Raw genomic sequence first — 17,049 nt, 5'->3', positions numbered from 1 at the left:
CATTGTTGGAATCATACAGTATGTAGCATTTTCAGATTAGCTTCTTTCATTCAGTAATATGCATTTAAGTTTCCTCTATGTCTGTTCATGGCTTGATAGCTCATTTCTTTTTAGCGCTGAATAATATTCCATTGTTTGGATTACCATGGTTTATTTATCTACTCACAAACTGAAGGACATCTTGGTTGCTTCCAAGTTTTGGCAGTTATTCATAAAGCTGCTGTAAACCTCCATGTACAAGTTTTTGTATGGACATAACTTTTCAGTTCATTTGGGTAAATACCAAGGAGTGCAATTGCTAGACTATATGGTAAGAGTATATTTAGTTTGGTAAGTAACTGCTGAACTGTCTTCCAAAGTGGCTGTACCATTTTGCATTCCCACCAGCAGTGAATGAGAATTCCTGTTGCTGCATATCTTCGTCAGCATTTGGTGTTGTCAGTGTTTTGGATTTTGACTGTTCTAATAGGTGTGTAGTGGTATCTCATTGTTGTTTTAATTTGCATTTTCCTGATGACACATGATGTTGAACATATTTTCATGTGGTTACTTGCCATCTATAGATCTTCTTTGGTGAGGTGTCTGTTCAGGTCTTTTACCCATTTTTTAATCAGATTGTTCATTTTCTTATTGTTGAGTTTTAAGAGTTCTTCTAAGTTTTGAATAACAATCCTTTATCAGATGTGTCTTTAGCAAATATATTCTTCCAGTCTGTGGCTTTTCTTTTCATTATCTTAACATTGTCTTTAGGCCTATTTCTTAAAACAACTACATAGCTAAAAATAACTCTAACCTACAATTGAAAAAACATAAACAGTTTAATTTGCCAGTTTAATTTGGGAATTAAGTTTTATAAACCAGTATTTTGCGTAAGGAAGCTGTTTATTTCACAACTCGACACCCCTCGAGCTAACTATTCTTCTTCCTAGATGGAAATGCCATTCTGAAGGGAAGAGAACTGTGTGACTTGAGATAGTTATGCACCAGAGTCCTCATTAATTGCACCTCTGCCTTTACCCTTGCTGAAGGTTGATAGAAATAGGAAGGGACTACGTTGTTCCCGGAAATGGATTTCCTGTGTTATAAAATTGACCAGCTTTATTACAGGAATATTTTTCCTACCAGTGCCAAGTATTGACCTGGATAATACATTTGCTCACAGCCATAGGACTCTTTTGTTTTTTTTTTTTTTTTTTTTTTTTTGTGAGGAGATCAGCCCTGAGCTAACATCCGCCAATCCTCCTCTTTTTTTCGCTGAGGAAGACGGCCCTGGGCTAACGTCAGTGCCTATCTTCCTCCACTTTATATGGGACGCCGCCACAGCATGGCTTACCAAGCAGTGCGTCGGTGCGCGCCCGGGATCCGAACCAGCGAACCCCGGGCCGCCGCAGCGGAGCGCGCGCACTTAACCGCTTGCGCCACCGGGCCGGCCCCAGGACTCTTTTGTTTTAGGACTAAATGATCTTAATTTGTTGTATGTTCTCCTACCTAAGGGTTCAGATTTTTTGTTTACGATTTTGTTTGTTTGTTTTAAATTTTGAATCTGTTTTCCCTGTCTCCAAAATGAGGGCAGTTTAAGAGATAATATTTAGTTTCTGGTTCTATTGACCTTGCCCCATTTTAGAATTTGTTAGATAAAAAATTGAGTATGACAGTATCAACTCTGATCAATAGTTATATGTTCTGTGAGTCTATGTTTGATGAAATAGTTGATTGCATCACTTTTTTTATTATGTAATCTTGGTATACATCCTGCTTATTGAAACCACCAGTGACCTCCTTTACAAGCCATTTGGGTGGAGACTCAGTACATGAGTGGATATTGGAGAATAAAGATGCCTCTCCTTGACCACTGGGATCACAGGGACAGGAGAGGGCTATAGGGAAGTTTTTAGAGTGTTTAACTGTGTTCCATTCTTTCCTTGGATAAAGAAAAATTTCAGACTCTAACTAGTTTATGATTATTTTAACATTTCAGAAATTATTAATTGAAGTAATTTTTTTTTGCTATGTGCTTAGTTGTGTGCTTTTCTGGATTTACTTAAACAATATATTTCTAAAATTAGGTTTGCAGTCCTGGGAAGACATTGACAAACTAAATTCATTCCCCAAACTGGAGGAAGTGAGATTATTAGGAATACCTCTTCTGCAGCCATATACCACCGAGGAACGAAGGAAATTGGTAGTAGCCAGGTCTGTTGTCCTGATTATTCTGCTTTCTGTTCTCGGGGCCTTGTTGTTTCATCAAGCGGATGATGCACTATTTGAAGGGGGGTGCGCGCTGTAAGTTGATCTGTCTCTTGCACACACTGTTCTTGAAGGAGCTGCTTCTGTCGCTTCAAATCCAGGAAGAAAAGGAATGCAATATGATGAGGAAAAGGTGAAATATAATTAGCCTGCCAAGATCACTGAAAAATTCCCTTACAAATCTATTCTATTTTTATATTTTTCAATATTTACAATATTTGAAGTCCTGTTTTGGGTCATGAAGAAAAAGTAGGTATAACAGGGAATCAATTCTATTTTAGTTGTCCTATTTTCTCTAACATAGTGGTCATTTAAAGTGTAAATACCTGAAAATTGGGCTGTTTCATTTGTGTAGAATTTAAGAGCAGTATCTGTGTTTTCTTCTTGAATATAGATTGACTTAAATATGACCACCATATTGTCATCTTCTTCCTCCAACTCCCTTGCCTTTCGTGTCGTGTCACAGACTCTCCCTCCTACAGACTACTGAAATGTCCCCTGAGTGTTTATTTTCGTATGCACGTTGAGCAGCAGTAAGATTTGGCTAAGATGTGAAGGGCCACGGAGTTTTGATTTGTTCTCTTTGCATGCTATACATGGTAGTTTTGAAAAGGGAACAGTAGGCTTTAAGGTTCCCTAAAGAAGAATGGGTCTTTAAACAGGGTACTGATCTTTCTGACGAACTAACATCTAGCAGATCCTACTGCTTTCCAGTTGTTAACATACACCTTAATATCTCACTGAAGAAATACATTTCAGCATACTTTTCTTCTAAGAAGAATGTCTTGCAATAGGCGTTATACTTTACTTTCTTTACACAATTCTTTTGTAAATATAATAAATTAATTCCTGAACTATATGGTATGTGACTTTTGAGCACTTGAATTATGGCTAGTTTGAACTGAAATGTGCTGTAAGTGTAAAATACACACTGGATTTCAAACACTGTGAAAAAAGAATGTAAAGTATCTCAGTTATTTTGTGGTATTGATTACAGGTTGAAATGATTAAATCCTGAATATATTGGGTGAAATAAAATATATTATTAAAATTAATTTCACCTGTTTTATTTTTAGTCTTTAAAATAAGGCTACATTGGAGAATTTAAAATTACGTATGTGGCTTGCATTCTGTGTAAGTTGGACAGTGCTGCCTAGAATCTCATGTTGGAAGGTGAGGTATAGTTGTAAAAGGTCAGTGTAATATCTTAAAAAGAAAATTGAGGTATTTTTGGTCATTTTATTTTATACCACTTAAGTTCACGTCAGTAGTTATATAGAAGCAGAGCTACAGCAGATGTGTCCTTTCAAGAGAATAAGACTGGGCCTCAAACCAATAATTTTATTTCTAAAGCTAAATATTTTTAGTATCTTAAAATGTCGTTATTTTGGTTTTTACTTACAGATTGCCATCGGTTTCCAAACTTAATGGCAGCGTTGTTACAGATGGCGAGCGAGAAGATTCTGAGAGATTTTTTATTCGTTACTATGTGGATGTTCCACAGGAAGAAGTGCCATTCAGGTAAAAACCAGTCCACAGCTTAGGAACACGTTAGTGAATATTGAGGCAATTGAACAACTATTGTTTTAGAGCAAAATCTAATAATTTGTTATTGAACCCTCTTAGAGGGCTTTGGTGATAGATTTAAAAAAAAGGAAGAAACACGAAAGCAAATCTGTTTTATCTCACTTTCCATGGTGTATTTCTTCTAGCTTTGCACTTGTATCAAGAATCGTTGAGTAAGTGTTTGACTACTTCCAATAGTTCCCACCCCATACTCAGCATCATTGATTCCTTTTTGATCCTCTTCTCCAGAGGCATATTTTCACCTACCTCAAAATTGTTTTTTTCTTTGACATTGCTTCTGCTTTTAGGATATACTAAGTTCTGCAGTTTGGAAGATTTGGCAAATGTACACTAGGTTTAGTGAATATGAGAAAAGGACTGGAAAATAGACTCTTGAGGAAATATTAAAGGAATTAGGATGGCTGAGTATGAAGAGAAATGATGAGGGCTACGTTAGTAATTACCTTTAAGAATATGAAGAGTTAGTATATATAGTTTGGTGAGGAACTATCTTTAATACTCTATAGCAGGTATGATATAGGTAAATACATAAGAAAAAAAATACCCCCCAAAACAGGTTTCTGGGTGTTAATAGCTAGAACCAGTTACCAAAGAAGGTATATGCTTTCTTTAATGACTTTAAGAATAATATGAAATCCTGGGCTGGCCCCGTGGCTTAGCAGTTAAGTGCACGCGCTCTGCTACTGGTGGCCCAGGTTTGGATCCCCGGTGCGCACTGACGCACTACTTGTCCGGCCATGCTGAGGCCGTGTCCCACATACAGCAACTAGAAGGATGTGCAACTATGACATACAACTGTCTACTGGGGTTTTGGGGAGAAAAAGAGGGAAAAAAAAGGGAAGAGTATTGGCAATACATGTTAGCTCAGGGCTGGTCTTCCTCAGCAACAAAAAAGAAGAGGATTGGCATGGATGTTAGCTCAGGGCTGGTCTTCCTCACCAAAAAAAAAAAAAAAAAGAATATGAAATCCCATTTGACGGGAGGGGTTTCAGAAAAACAGGATGCAAGTTAGGACTGATTGTGCATCAAATCAGTTGGTCCTTCTGGTTACAAATTTCTGTGATTCTGATTCATTCTTAATGAACATATCTAATTTTCCCCGAAGTTTTCTATTATTTACAGGCTTTAAGGGGGTTGACACTCTGTAAATCTCAACCAGTGCTGGATAAAGGATTTTGTGGTATTATTAGTAGTATTTTAAAGCCTAAGCATTTAAAAAATATTAGACAAATTAAGTAAGGATTTTGAAGATAACATTTTAAAATTAGCTAAGAGCAGCCAAGTAGGGAGAAATAAATATTACTATACCATTTAACACAACCCAGAAATATTAAGTTAAATGCATGAAGTTTTTTTTAGGTAAAAAATGGTCTAATATCTATAGTTTCATTTGATTCAATCTAACATTAATGGAAGAAGTAAATGTTCTGGCTTTGAGCATAAGTCTGTTATTATAGTTTACTTCCATTCTGCTACAAGAGGTAGTATATATATATGCAGTAAATTGTTTTCTGTCCCTGATGGCATAGTTATCCTAAAGTGCATTTATGCCTCTGTACTGGTTGGTGTTCTTGAATGCAGGTCATAGGAGTCATCTTTAATCAGAAGAGGAATTTATTGGAAGGATATTGAGAAACTAAAAGAATTATTAGACATACTGAAGAACCAGACATATACAGGAACCAAGGGAAGCTCAGACAGACAAGGTTTCAACTCATAGTCTGTTTCACCTATCTCTGCTGGCACTGTCATCTCTAGACACTACAGTGCTGGATTTTAGCCCTGGATAGCCGTGTCATGGACTTTTGATTCCCCCATCAGTGCTGAAAATAATCTCTCACTGACCTTTGCCTCATTCCCTAAGAGTCAAAAATCTGCATCTGACCAATTGATTGGCTATGTTTAGGGCATGTGCTCACACTTTGTCTCCCAGGAGATAGGGAGAGGAATTATATCCTCTACTTTGGCTTCTGCAGTGAGAGGTAGAATCTTGCTTCCCCTAATTTGACTTTCCCTCAAATAGGAAAAATTCAGCAAAAAGAACATTTGCTATAGTGTGCCACTTGGATTACCCAGCGTCTATACATATAACTTTTTCCCATAGTTACATTAAAAAAATTATTCTTACCTGCCCTAATATATTTCTTGTACAAGTGAAAACGTATTTCTCTCTCCCTGAAATGAGATACTTATTTATTCTAATCCTAAAGACTCTGTGATTGATTAGCTACTGTAAAAGATTCAGGCAGTCAAGGTATTTTAATTACCACTCTGGCCTTGATGCCTAGTTATGTAATTATACCTACTTTCCCACTCGGTTGTGGTTAGATGTCACTGCTTGGTCTCATCCATCCTTTTTGAAACTGAAATGGGCAGCCTTATTTCAGTGTCTCCTGCCAGCATCCCTTGCCTATAAAATGTTTTTCAGGGGGTCGGCCCCGTGGCTTAGCGGTTAAGTGCGCGCGCTCTGCTACTGGTGGCCCGCTTCGGATTCCAGGCGCGCACTGACGCACCGCTTCTCCGGCCATGCTGAGGTGGCGTCCCACATACAGCAACTAGAAGGATGTGCAACTATGACATAAAACTATCTGCTAGGGTTTTGGGGAAAAAACAGAGGAGGATTGGCAATAGATGTTAGCTCAGAGCCGGTCTTCCTCAGCAAAAAGAGGAGGATTGACGTGGATGTTTGCTCAGGGCTGATCTTCCTCACACAAAAAAATAAATAAATAAATACAATAAACTTTAAAAAAAAATGTTTTTCAAAGATGTGAGTGCTCTACTCACTAATGTATTTTTCAAGGTCTTAGGAAATGAAGTGTCTTCTAGGTCCTCTTAGGGTTCATAGAAGGAGAATGGGTGAAGAGTTAACATGTGACAATAATTTCCATCATTCCTATATCTTGAAGTTTTTCAATTCCTCCTTTCGCATTATCCCCCAAATTTGGGATCTCAGCTTCCTTTAGCATTGACCACCATTGATTCTAATTTCCAATCAGCCAACCAGACAAAAATTTGAACCCAACCACTGAAGCTAGCTTTTTGAATTTAGAATCTCTGGTGATGTGCCTATATCAGCAAAATTGGATAGATCTAAGATTGCTTTTCCTTCTTTGGTCAACACACTCAGGATCTATTACTGTACTTATTTCCTATATTTTTGTCCATATAAATGACCAAGTCTTATAATTCTTTTGGTGTTTTTGTAATTAACCCCACAGAGCATGCTGTGGTCTGATGGTAGTAGAGCAGAGTATATATATGGAAGGATGAAGCAAATGGGGAATTAGTTTACTCTTGCAAGGTAATTCTCTTAGGCAGGATTTTACTGCCTTTTCAAGAAAGAGAGGAACAGTCTCATTAGACCTAGCTAGCAAGGGGGGCCTAACTGAGGATTAGGGATTCAGGATACTCCCAAGTCCTCAGAATCCACCCGTATACCTCTATTCCTGTTCATATTCTCTGTCTCTGTCTCTCTCCCTCTCTCCCTCTTTCTCTCTCTCTTTCCAATCAATGCTCCAATTTTCATCTAATAGTTCCAATATGGATGCAAATTTAACTGATCCGTAATTCAGCAACCTGGAGCATCAAACCTTGTGCATTTGTTTTTAAAGCTACCTCAATTCTTATTGTTGTAAGAGAGAAAAGACTCTTTTCTTAAAAGTACCTAGGTTTCACCCTATGTCTTGAGCCTAGTTTATAGAGATTCAACCTTAATATGCTCTTTATTTAAGCTGTCTTCTGATGCTCTGCTTCATAGTCAAATTCTTCATGCCCTTCATATTGTTTTATTCTTGGCAGCAGTAGAGCATTCCAGTCTCCTAGAGCATTCCATGTAACCACAAGAGATAATTAGTTATTTCACTACTCCATGTCAAGGACTTGAAGAATCTCTTCCATGAACACTAATATGATATTCACTGGCCTCTTCTAGGCCATAAACCAACCTCAAATTGCCTTTAATTACCTAACGGACTATTGCTGGTAATCTACTCCCTGGTACCAATTTCTTAGTGCACACAACAGAAGTCTACTCTGGCCAACTTAAGTAGGATAGGAATTTAGTAAAAGAGTAATGAATGTAGCTCACAGAAATGACAAGAAGATTAGAGAATTAGGCTTGGGCAGGATTGATGGGAAGCAAGGCAAAGGCAAGATTTCTGTATCTCACAATACAAACAGTATGTTGCTGACACGGGTCACTGGACAGTCATCAACGAGCTGCTGGGCTTCACTGCCCTCAGACATTTACAGCCATGCCTTCAGATTCTTGACTCTTCTATATCTGCTGTGAATAATCTCTGTTAGACCTTGTGTGTTTGCATTACATCTTAAGATTTAAAATTCCAGTTATAGTTAGACAGCTTTATGTCACCTTCCCATGTTCTAGCTTTCAGGGAATGGAGAAAGAGAATATCTATTCCTCTTTAGCTTCTGTAGTGGAAAGTGGTTCCTGCCTCTCATCTTTCTTGGGTTTCCCTCAAATCAGAAGGGCATTCAGATGCTGGACAGCCAGAGTCGACATGTATCCACTGTGGTACCTGTTCCCTGGTACTTTTTGTTATAAGTCCCCTGGTAGAACTATCAGGTAGAACTACCCATTTACTCAGCAAATGTTTTTTTGAGCCATTGTGATGTGCCAGGAACTGTGTTAGGCACTTAAAGAAGAACCATAATACCGTTCATGCTGATGCAAGATGGAATGGTGAATAAGCACAGAGGAATTTGTATTAAAATGTAGTCATTATGAATTAAGAATAGTGATATATAAACACGGTGTTAGTACTGTACTTATCATCTCTTTAATTGTGTTCTAAATTATATGCATGATCTCTCCCTAAAATACCAATAAATAGTGAATAGCACGGTGCATAGTTGGCAAAAGGTGAGAATTTGACTCTCTGGGTAATTCAGTGTTTCATACAGAATCACATTTGAGCTTTAGTTTCCAGGTGGGATTTATTCTGAGGAAAACATTCCTTTTTATTTGATCATGGATTTTTAAAAATCACTGTTTAATTTGATTTTCCTATAAATTCTAACTTCTACAACAACTTCCCCAGTTGTTAGATTCCCTGAGCCTTTCCTCCTCCCTTCATTTTCCTGTCTTGTGTCATTAAACATGAAATACCTCTACTCAACTTAGACGTAAGTAAGAAAAGTTAGCCAAAATGTCTTTTGAGGGCATGAATAAAAAGCAATTAAGATCAATTGAATGTCCTTTATAGTAGCAAAGTTATTTTGTGAGTCTTATTCACATACATCTGTTTCTATGTGATTAGTCATCGTGGCAACAGAAGACTTGAATGATGATTCAGAAATTTACGAATTCTGTTTTCCTATCTTAGAATAAAATACAAGCCCCAGTTATCTGAATCACTTCAATTTTTTGTGATGAACAGAATAGAGTGTTTAGAGGACCAAAGGGAGATATACTTATTAAGAGTTTTATAATTTCTTACAGGTGCTCATTTATCCTTTTTATTGCCTTCTACTGATAGGTGGAACTACAAGTTTAGCCTCTCTACTGTAGCTGTTTATGATAATAGTGGACTAACACAAGAAAACTGAGCAATCGCCTATATGTTTCATGTTTATTTACTTTGTGAAACAATAGAAGACAAAAAATCTCTGTCTCCTGATTTTTGGCCTTTAAACATCATAGTGTTTGCTTTTCTAATCAATAGACTCTTTCTTTTAAAGCCTTCATCTATGCCTTGTCTCTTTGTGGCTTGTGTGGCAGTGGTGTGCTATTTCAAAATAAGTTCAGTGTGTGCTGCAGGTGGTTGAAAAGATGTCCTCACTGGGCTGGTCATATTTCGGTTATTAGATTCTCATATTTTACCAGGAATACTTCTAGGAAATAACTCTAGAGTCTAGCTGGGTTTCAAAGGACAGTTTAATTTATTACTAAATTAATGAATGAATACCTACTATGAGTACCTACCTACTATGGTGTTCCTACTATGAACCAAGAGGCAATGAGCCAGAAGCTGGAGATAAGAAGACCAAAAAAATTAGTGTCTACTCTCAAGAAGCTTGCCATCTGGGCTAAGCTGGAGATATATTTCCATGTTCCCAACCTCTAAAAATCGAATTATCCCACGATTTGGTCCTTGGACCTCTTCTCTTTGGTACTCATGCCCTAGTTCCAGTCCTGTGGCTTTATGTGCCTTCTGTATTCTAATAACTGCCAAATTTATACCTCTAGCTCTGATCTGCCCATGTATTCCAGATTAGTATTTCCAAATGCCTGCTTGACATGCCTACTTGACATCTTTATCTGGATGTTTAAATCTAATGTGTCCAAAACCCAACTTTTGATACCCTCCTTACCTTCCCCCCTACCCGCCCCTGCACCACCATATCTGCTACTCTGCAAGTATTCCTCCATCTCTCCATTTTTCCAGTTGCTCAAGACGAAAACCTCAGCGTCATCCTTGATTTCTTTCTCCCACACCCCACATCTAGTCCATTTGTTTTTTTTCTTTTAGTTCTACTTTCAAAAATATATATGGAATCTGACTACTTCTTACTATTCATTGTAGTTCAAGCCTTCATCATCTTATGAGAATTATTAGTAGCCTCCTCATTGGTCTCTCTGAATCCACCCTTGCCCCCTATAGCTTATTCTCCACATGGCGGCCAGTTTATAAGAACTCAAGTTTATTAAACAAACAACAAAAAACCTTCCTTGGTGTTCCTCAGACACATCAAGCACACTCCCACCTCCAGCCTTTGCACTTTTTTCCATGTTTGGAATGCACCAAGTGTTGTCTCTCTCTCTCACCGTTACCTTATCAGAGATTCTTTCCCTGACCATCCTATCTAACACAGCATACCTCTGTCTCCTATAATTCTCTTAGCCTACTTTTATTTTTCTTATTTATCAACACCTAACTTATATTTCTTGTATATTGTTGGTCTCCCCCCACTGTACTGTAAGCTCTGTAAAAGCAGGACGACTTCTGTTTTGTGCTTTGCTGTATCCTCAGTGCCTGACAATATGGCAACTGTTCAATAAAATGGTTGAATCTTTGCATTATGCTCTGGGAGCATGAAGGAGGGATGCATAGCTCTGCTAGAAGACTTGTACTTCCTAGAAAATGATTGAGTCATCTGGTGAAAGTGAGGGGAGAATATTCCAGGCAGATGGGAGTACATGGGAAGTAAAGGCACAGAGATATAAAATAACTCTTTATGTGTAGTGAACTATAACGGTTCGATATGACTTAGTGAAAAATAGTACATGGGAAGTAGTGCCAGATAATGCTGGGGAGGAAGGTAGGAGCCAGGGCAGGCCGTTAAAGACTTTGGTATGCCATACCAGGAGATTAGGACTTTTTATTGTAGGCAGTGGGAAATCTTTGAAAGATTTCAAGTGGGGAAGTTACATGGGCAGATTCTGGTTTATACTTAGAAGGAGAAACTGACAGAAACCCAGTTAATAACTGAGACTTTAATAAAGGAGAATGTGTGTATTGGAGGTTGCTTATGTCATTGTACAGAGGTACACATGTTAGGACTGAATTCCAGTATAGAATTTGAGGTAGTCCTTAGAAAAATCTTGGTGAAGTTCTGCTTGTTTTCTGATATTTATAGGCCTGATTTCTCTAGGGGTATAAAAATATCATTTGGAGAGAAAGAAACCTCCACGTTTATGAAGCTGGTACATGTTAAAGTGTGCATGTTTACTATTTTTGCCTTGCTATTTATAAGATGTCTTTCCACATTGCCTATATTTATCAGTTTCTCCTTTATTTTATTTTTGCTTTATCTCTTAATTTCCTCTGAGATTGAATTTAATTGCTTATTTAATACTTCACTAATACATAGTCCTCCTCTGTTTAGTTTTAAAGAGAGACAGAGAAGAAGAAAAACCATGTAACTTTTCTTTTAGAAATCAACATATCATGTATCTTTTAGGGTTCAATGGTTTCTTTTTGTTTCTTTTGGTTTTCAGTGAGGGGGAAGTAAATTCATTGATATGGAGTGTCTCTTTTTTTCAGACTTTAAAATTTTGTTTTTCATCAAGAGGAGTTATAAGAGGCATAGCTCCAGTGAACAATTATTTGATAGGAGGAAATGCTATTGTTAGAGATAGAGTGACAAAACCAGAAATAGGTTTTCTTAAAGGCTTTTCTTTGCTTTTATGCCCCTGTGGTACCTCACTTTCTGTTTGTCCCAAGGAGTCTCTAAACTATGCCCTGGGAAATCCTTATTTATGATGTCGAGGATTTTATTAGGCATTCCTCAAATGCTTATTGGATTGTCATTAGTGGTATGCTTTTTAAAATATGGAGAGTGTGGTTTTTTTCCTGCTTAAGACTAATGGCTCTTCTAAATAGAGCTGATTGTATCTTCATGTTATTATGAGAGCGGAGCAGCAGCCTGTATTTGGACACCACCTCAATGAAGGCTTATTTTGTCTTGGATGCTGGAGAAATCCTAGTGTGCTGTGTCTGTTACCTCATATTCCTTCCAGACAGAGGACCTGCTGTTGTAAAGGAACATTCCTACATGGGACATGAGTCTCCTGGGGTTCTCCATAGTGCCAGGCTCCACCATCCTCTGACAAGGGCCGTGACACAGCACTCCTCACATTCAGCTGCGAGTCTGAGGAGAAACAAAAGGGGCTTTCTCCTTGGCGCACTGTGGAGAGCCTCTGAAATGTTAGCTTCCCCTGCTGCCTACAGCTTTTGTCATTCCAATTACCTTGGACTTTATTTTGACTTCTCGCCACTTTCCCAGCCCAGCAGAAGATAGGCTACCTTCCTAATCTTGATTGAAGTTATATATGAGAATTTGAATATACCTGCAAAGGAAAGAAAGAATAAGAACCAGCCCTCCTAAATCATGGTCTTGAGGGAAATTGTCTTTGGTGTCTGAACTTTCGTTTTGGCGTGGGCAGGAGGCCAGTTTTATCTTTTTTTGTTTTTGTTTGCTTTTCAGAATTAAAAAAATTACTGAGAATAATAAAATAAACGCTCATGTTCAGAACTGATTATTGTTAATATTTTACTCTTCAAGTTTATTTTTTAATTAAAAGAAATAACATTGCAGATAAAATTGGAGTACTTTTTACCTCTATTCCCAGTCCTATTCCTTACTCCAAGAAGTAACCACTGGCAAGAATTTGATATGTATCCTCGGTGTCTACTTATCATATTTTATATATCCATTAAAATATAAAGTAGGATTTTATTATTCTGTGTCAGTATGCATTGCAATTTCTTCTCTTGATCTGTAGCTTTTCGGTCTGATCTTTTCACTTTGTATTTTGTTGAAAAGAAGTTTTAACATTTTAATATCAAATGTATCAGTCCTTTTCTATGGTTTATTCTTATTCTGTCTTATTTAAGAAATCTTTTTCTTTCCAAAGATCACTTAAGATAATCTCCTGGGGGGGCCGGCCCCATGGCTTAGCAGTTAAGTGGGCACGCTCTGCTACTGGCAGCCGGGGTTCAGATCCCGGGCGCGCACCGACGCACCGCTTCTCCGGCTATGCTGCAGCTGCGTCCCACATACAGCAACTAGAAGGATGTGCAGCTATGACATACAACTATCTACTGGGCTTTGGGGAAAAAACAGAGGAGGATTGGCAATAGATGTTAGCTCAGAGCCGGTCTTCCTCAGCAAAAAGAGGAGGATTGACGTGGATGTTAGCTCAGGGCTGATGTTCCTCACAGAAAAAAAAAAAAAAAAGATAATCTCCTGGGTTTTTTCTAAAAGCGTTTTCACATTTATGTCTGTGATCCACCCAGAATCTGTTTTTGTGCGTAGTGTCAAATAGAGATCTAAGAGTTTGTTTTTTTTTACCCCGTATGGATAATTGGTATTCACCACTGATACCCCTGATCTGTAATGCCACCTCTGTCATATGTCTTGTTTTTTATATGCATGCATGGTTCTGTTTTAGGGCCCTCTTCTGTTCCGTTGATGTATTTGTCCATTTGTCCATTCCTATACCATTACAAAATTGCTAAATTATAGTCAGTCTGAGTTCCCAATAAGGGTGAGTTTTCCCACCTAATTGTTTTTCAGATTACCTTAGATATCATAGGCCCTTCTCCCTATGAATTTTAGGATTGGCTTATTGAGGTCCACAAAAATCCTGCAGTAATTTGGATTCTGATTGCATTGAACTCATTGACTAATTTGGGAGAATTGACATTTTGTCAATTCTCTATTATATCTTCTTATCTGTGAACATAGGCTATCTTTCCATTTAATTCAGAGCATCTTTTGTGTCCTTCAGCAGTGTTTGTAGTTCTCTCACAAACGCCTTGCACATCTTTGTTAAATTTATTTCTAGATGTCTTATACATTTTGTTGCTATTTTAAATGAAATTGTATTTTTGTCACTGGTTTCTAATTGGTTATTGTGGGTGTATAGAAATGCTATTTATTTTTGTATGTTGATCATATATCTATCATTTTTTCTGATGTGTAGAATAGTTAATCATTACTTTCTTTTGAATTTCTACATAGACAAATCATATCTGCAAATAATTTTTATATTGCTTTTTTCTGTTTCTTAGATAGGACCTCCTCCAGTATAATATTAAAAATGAACAGTAAAAGAGGGCATCTTTATCTTGTTCCTCACTTTAAAGAGACTATTTCCAAAATTTTAATGTGAAGTATTTCAATATGAAATATGACTTTCACTGTCGGTTTTTGATAGATATCCTTCATCAGATTAAGGTAGTTACTATCTGTATTTTTCTAAGAGTTTCTTTTATTATGAATGAGTATTGGTTTTTTTTATAGAATGTTCTTGCTGTATTGAGATGAGCATGTTGTTATGTTCTGTTAATCTGAATTTTAATGATACATTTTCAGATATTGAACCATCTTTGCATTCCTGTACTATTCAACTTGGTTGCAAAATATTAAGTGTTCTTTTTCAACACTGCAGAATTTAATTTTATAATGTTATTTGGGATGTTTCCAACTATTTTCATGTTTAAAATTGGTCTGTAATTTTCTTTTCTATTATTCTTTTTTGGTTTTGTTATGAAGGTTATATTAGCTTCATAAAATGAATTGAGTTGGTGATTTTACATTTTTCTATTAAATTAACTGTTTAAGTTTAAATTTTTATTATCATGCATAATATGCTTATAATTTGAGGGTAGGTGTTTAAGTTTTGTAATTATTTTATTCTATTTAATTTTTATTTGGACTAGATAGTACTTCCACATGAAACCAGGCTGAAAATATTTAAAAGGATATAGACCAAAAACCAAATCTTCTTCCCACTGGTTTCCTTAGCAGCCACTCAGGTATTTGGTCCCTAGGCAACTACTGACACTAGTTTCTTGTCGCAGTTCCCATTGCTATTCAGTGCATAATTTTTTTACACAAATGATCACAAAACAATACACGTCTTGCCATTTTCACTGAAAAATAGATCTTCAATGTCATTCCATAATGAGGGATCTTTGTGATTTTTAAAAAATGTACTATATCAATATTCAGCTCCTTTTTCATTCCTAATAATGTTTATTTCTGCCTTTTCCTTTTTTCTTGACTGGTCCTGCTAAATGATTGTCTTTTAGTAGTCTTCTTTATTTAAAGTTAGGTTTAATGAGGTATAATTGACATAGAGTAAGTTTTATGCTTTTTAGTGTATAATTCTGAGTTTTGACAAACACTACGGTTATGTAACTACCAGCACAATGAGAATATACAGCAGTTCTATTACTCAAAAAAATCTCCTTGTACTCCTCAACTCTTCTACTGACTCTCATCCTCTGGCAACCACTGATCTATTTTCTCTTCCTATAGACTTGACTTTTCCAGAATGTCATATAAATGGAATCATATAGTATGTATTTTTTAATTGAAATTTTTATTGAGATAGTTGTAGATTCACATGCAATTGTAAGAAATAATACAGCCAGATTCCATGTATCCTTTACCCAGTTTCCCCCAATAGTAAAATTTTGCAAAACTTTAGTACAGTATTACAACCAGGATCTTAACAGTGGTACAGTCCACTGGTCTTATCAGATTTCTCCAGTTTTACATGTACACATTTGTGTGTGTGTGTGTGTTTAGTTCCATACATTTCATTGCACGTGTAGGTTTGTGTATCCACCACCATTGTCAAGATACTGAACAATTCCATCACCACCAGGATCTCTCAGGTTGCTTTTTTTTGTGTGTGTGAGGAAGATCGGCCCTGAGCTAACAGCTGCCAATCCTCCTCTTTTTAATGAGGAATACTGGCCCTGGGCTAACATCCGTACCCATCTTCCTCCACTCTATATGGGATGCCGCCACAGCATGGCTTGCCAAGCAGTGCGTCAGTGCGTGCCCGGGATCCGAACCGGCGAACCCCGGGCCGCCACAGTGGAGCGCGGGCACTTAACCGCTTGCACCACCAGGCCGGCCCCTCAGGTTGCTCTTTTATAACCACACGCAACTCCCTGCCAGGTCCCACTCCCATCCCTATCTTATCCCCTAGCAACCGCTATTCTTATCTTCATTTCTAAAATTTTGCCATCTTAAAAATGTTACATAAATAGAATCATACAATATATAACCTTTTTTTGGATTATTTTTTTCCACTTAGCATAATTTCCTGGAGATTCATCCAAATTGTTGCATATATCAGTAGTTTTGCCTTTTTATTGATGAGTAATATTCCACGGTTATGTATGTACCACAGTTGTTTAATAATTCGCCTGTTGAAGGACATTTGAGTTGATTCCAGTTCTTGGTTATTACAAATAAGACAATCTATGAATATTCTTGTATAGTTTTTTGTGTGAGCATAAATTCTCATTCCTCTGGGATAAATGCCCAGGAATACAATTGCTGAGTAGTATGGTAATTGCATGTTTAGTTTTATAGGAAACTACCATACTGTTTTCTAGAATGGCTGTACCATTTTACATTCCTACCAGCAATAAATGAGTGATCAAGTTTCTCTGCATTCTTGCCATGTTTGGTATTGTCACTATTTTTATATTTAAGCCATTGATAGGTGTGTAATATTTCATGGTTTTAATTGTCATTTCCCTGATGGCTAAAGATGTTGGACATCTTTTCATGTGCTTAATTGCCATCCATAAAGCCTCTTCAGTGAAATATCTTTTCATGATTTTTTGTTTTGTCTTTTTTTTCAATTATTTTATTGAGGTCATAATGGTTTATAACATTGTATAATTTCAGGTATACATTATTATTAATCAGTTTCTGTATAGA

At 37.0% G+C, this 17,049-nt stretch overlaps 1 protein-coding gene across 2 annotated transcripts in view; it reads left to right on the top strand.

Moving 5' to 3' along the window:
- The window catches only part of TBCEL (tubulin folding cofactor E like), a 71,819-nt gene that overhangs the window by 33,267 nt on the left and 21,503 nt on the right, over positions 1 to 17,049 (top strand). For both annotated transcript variants that reach the window (XM_058544993.1, XM_058544994.1), the window contains 2 exons: positions 2,067 to 2,193; positions 3,652 to 3,768. In XM_058544993.1, coding sequence (XP_058400976.1) covers positions 2,067 to 2,193; positions 3,652 to 3,768 — 244 coding nt within the window. The remainder of the gene's footprint in view (positions 1 to 2,066; positions 2,194 to 3,651; positions 3,769 to 17,049) is intronic.

This window comes from Diceros bicornis, chromosome 7 (assembly GCF_020826845.1).
Source record: "Diceros bicornis minor isolate mBicDic1 chromosome 7, mDicBic1.mat.cur, whole genome shotgun sequence".
NCBI lineage: Eukaryota > Metazoa > Chordata > Mammalia > Perissodactyla > Rhinocerotidae > Diceros > Diceros bicornis.
Note: the sequence above shows the minus strand (reverse complement) of the source record. Positions and strands in the feature narration are given on the sequence as shown.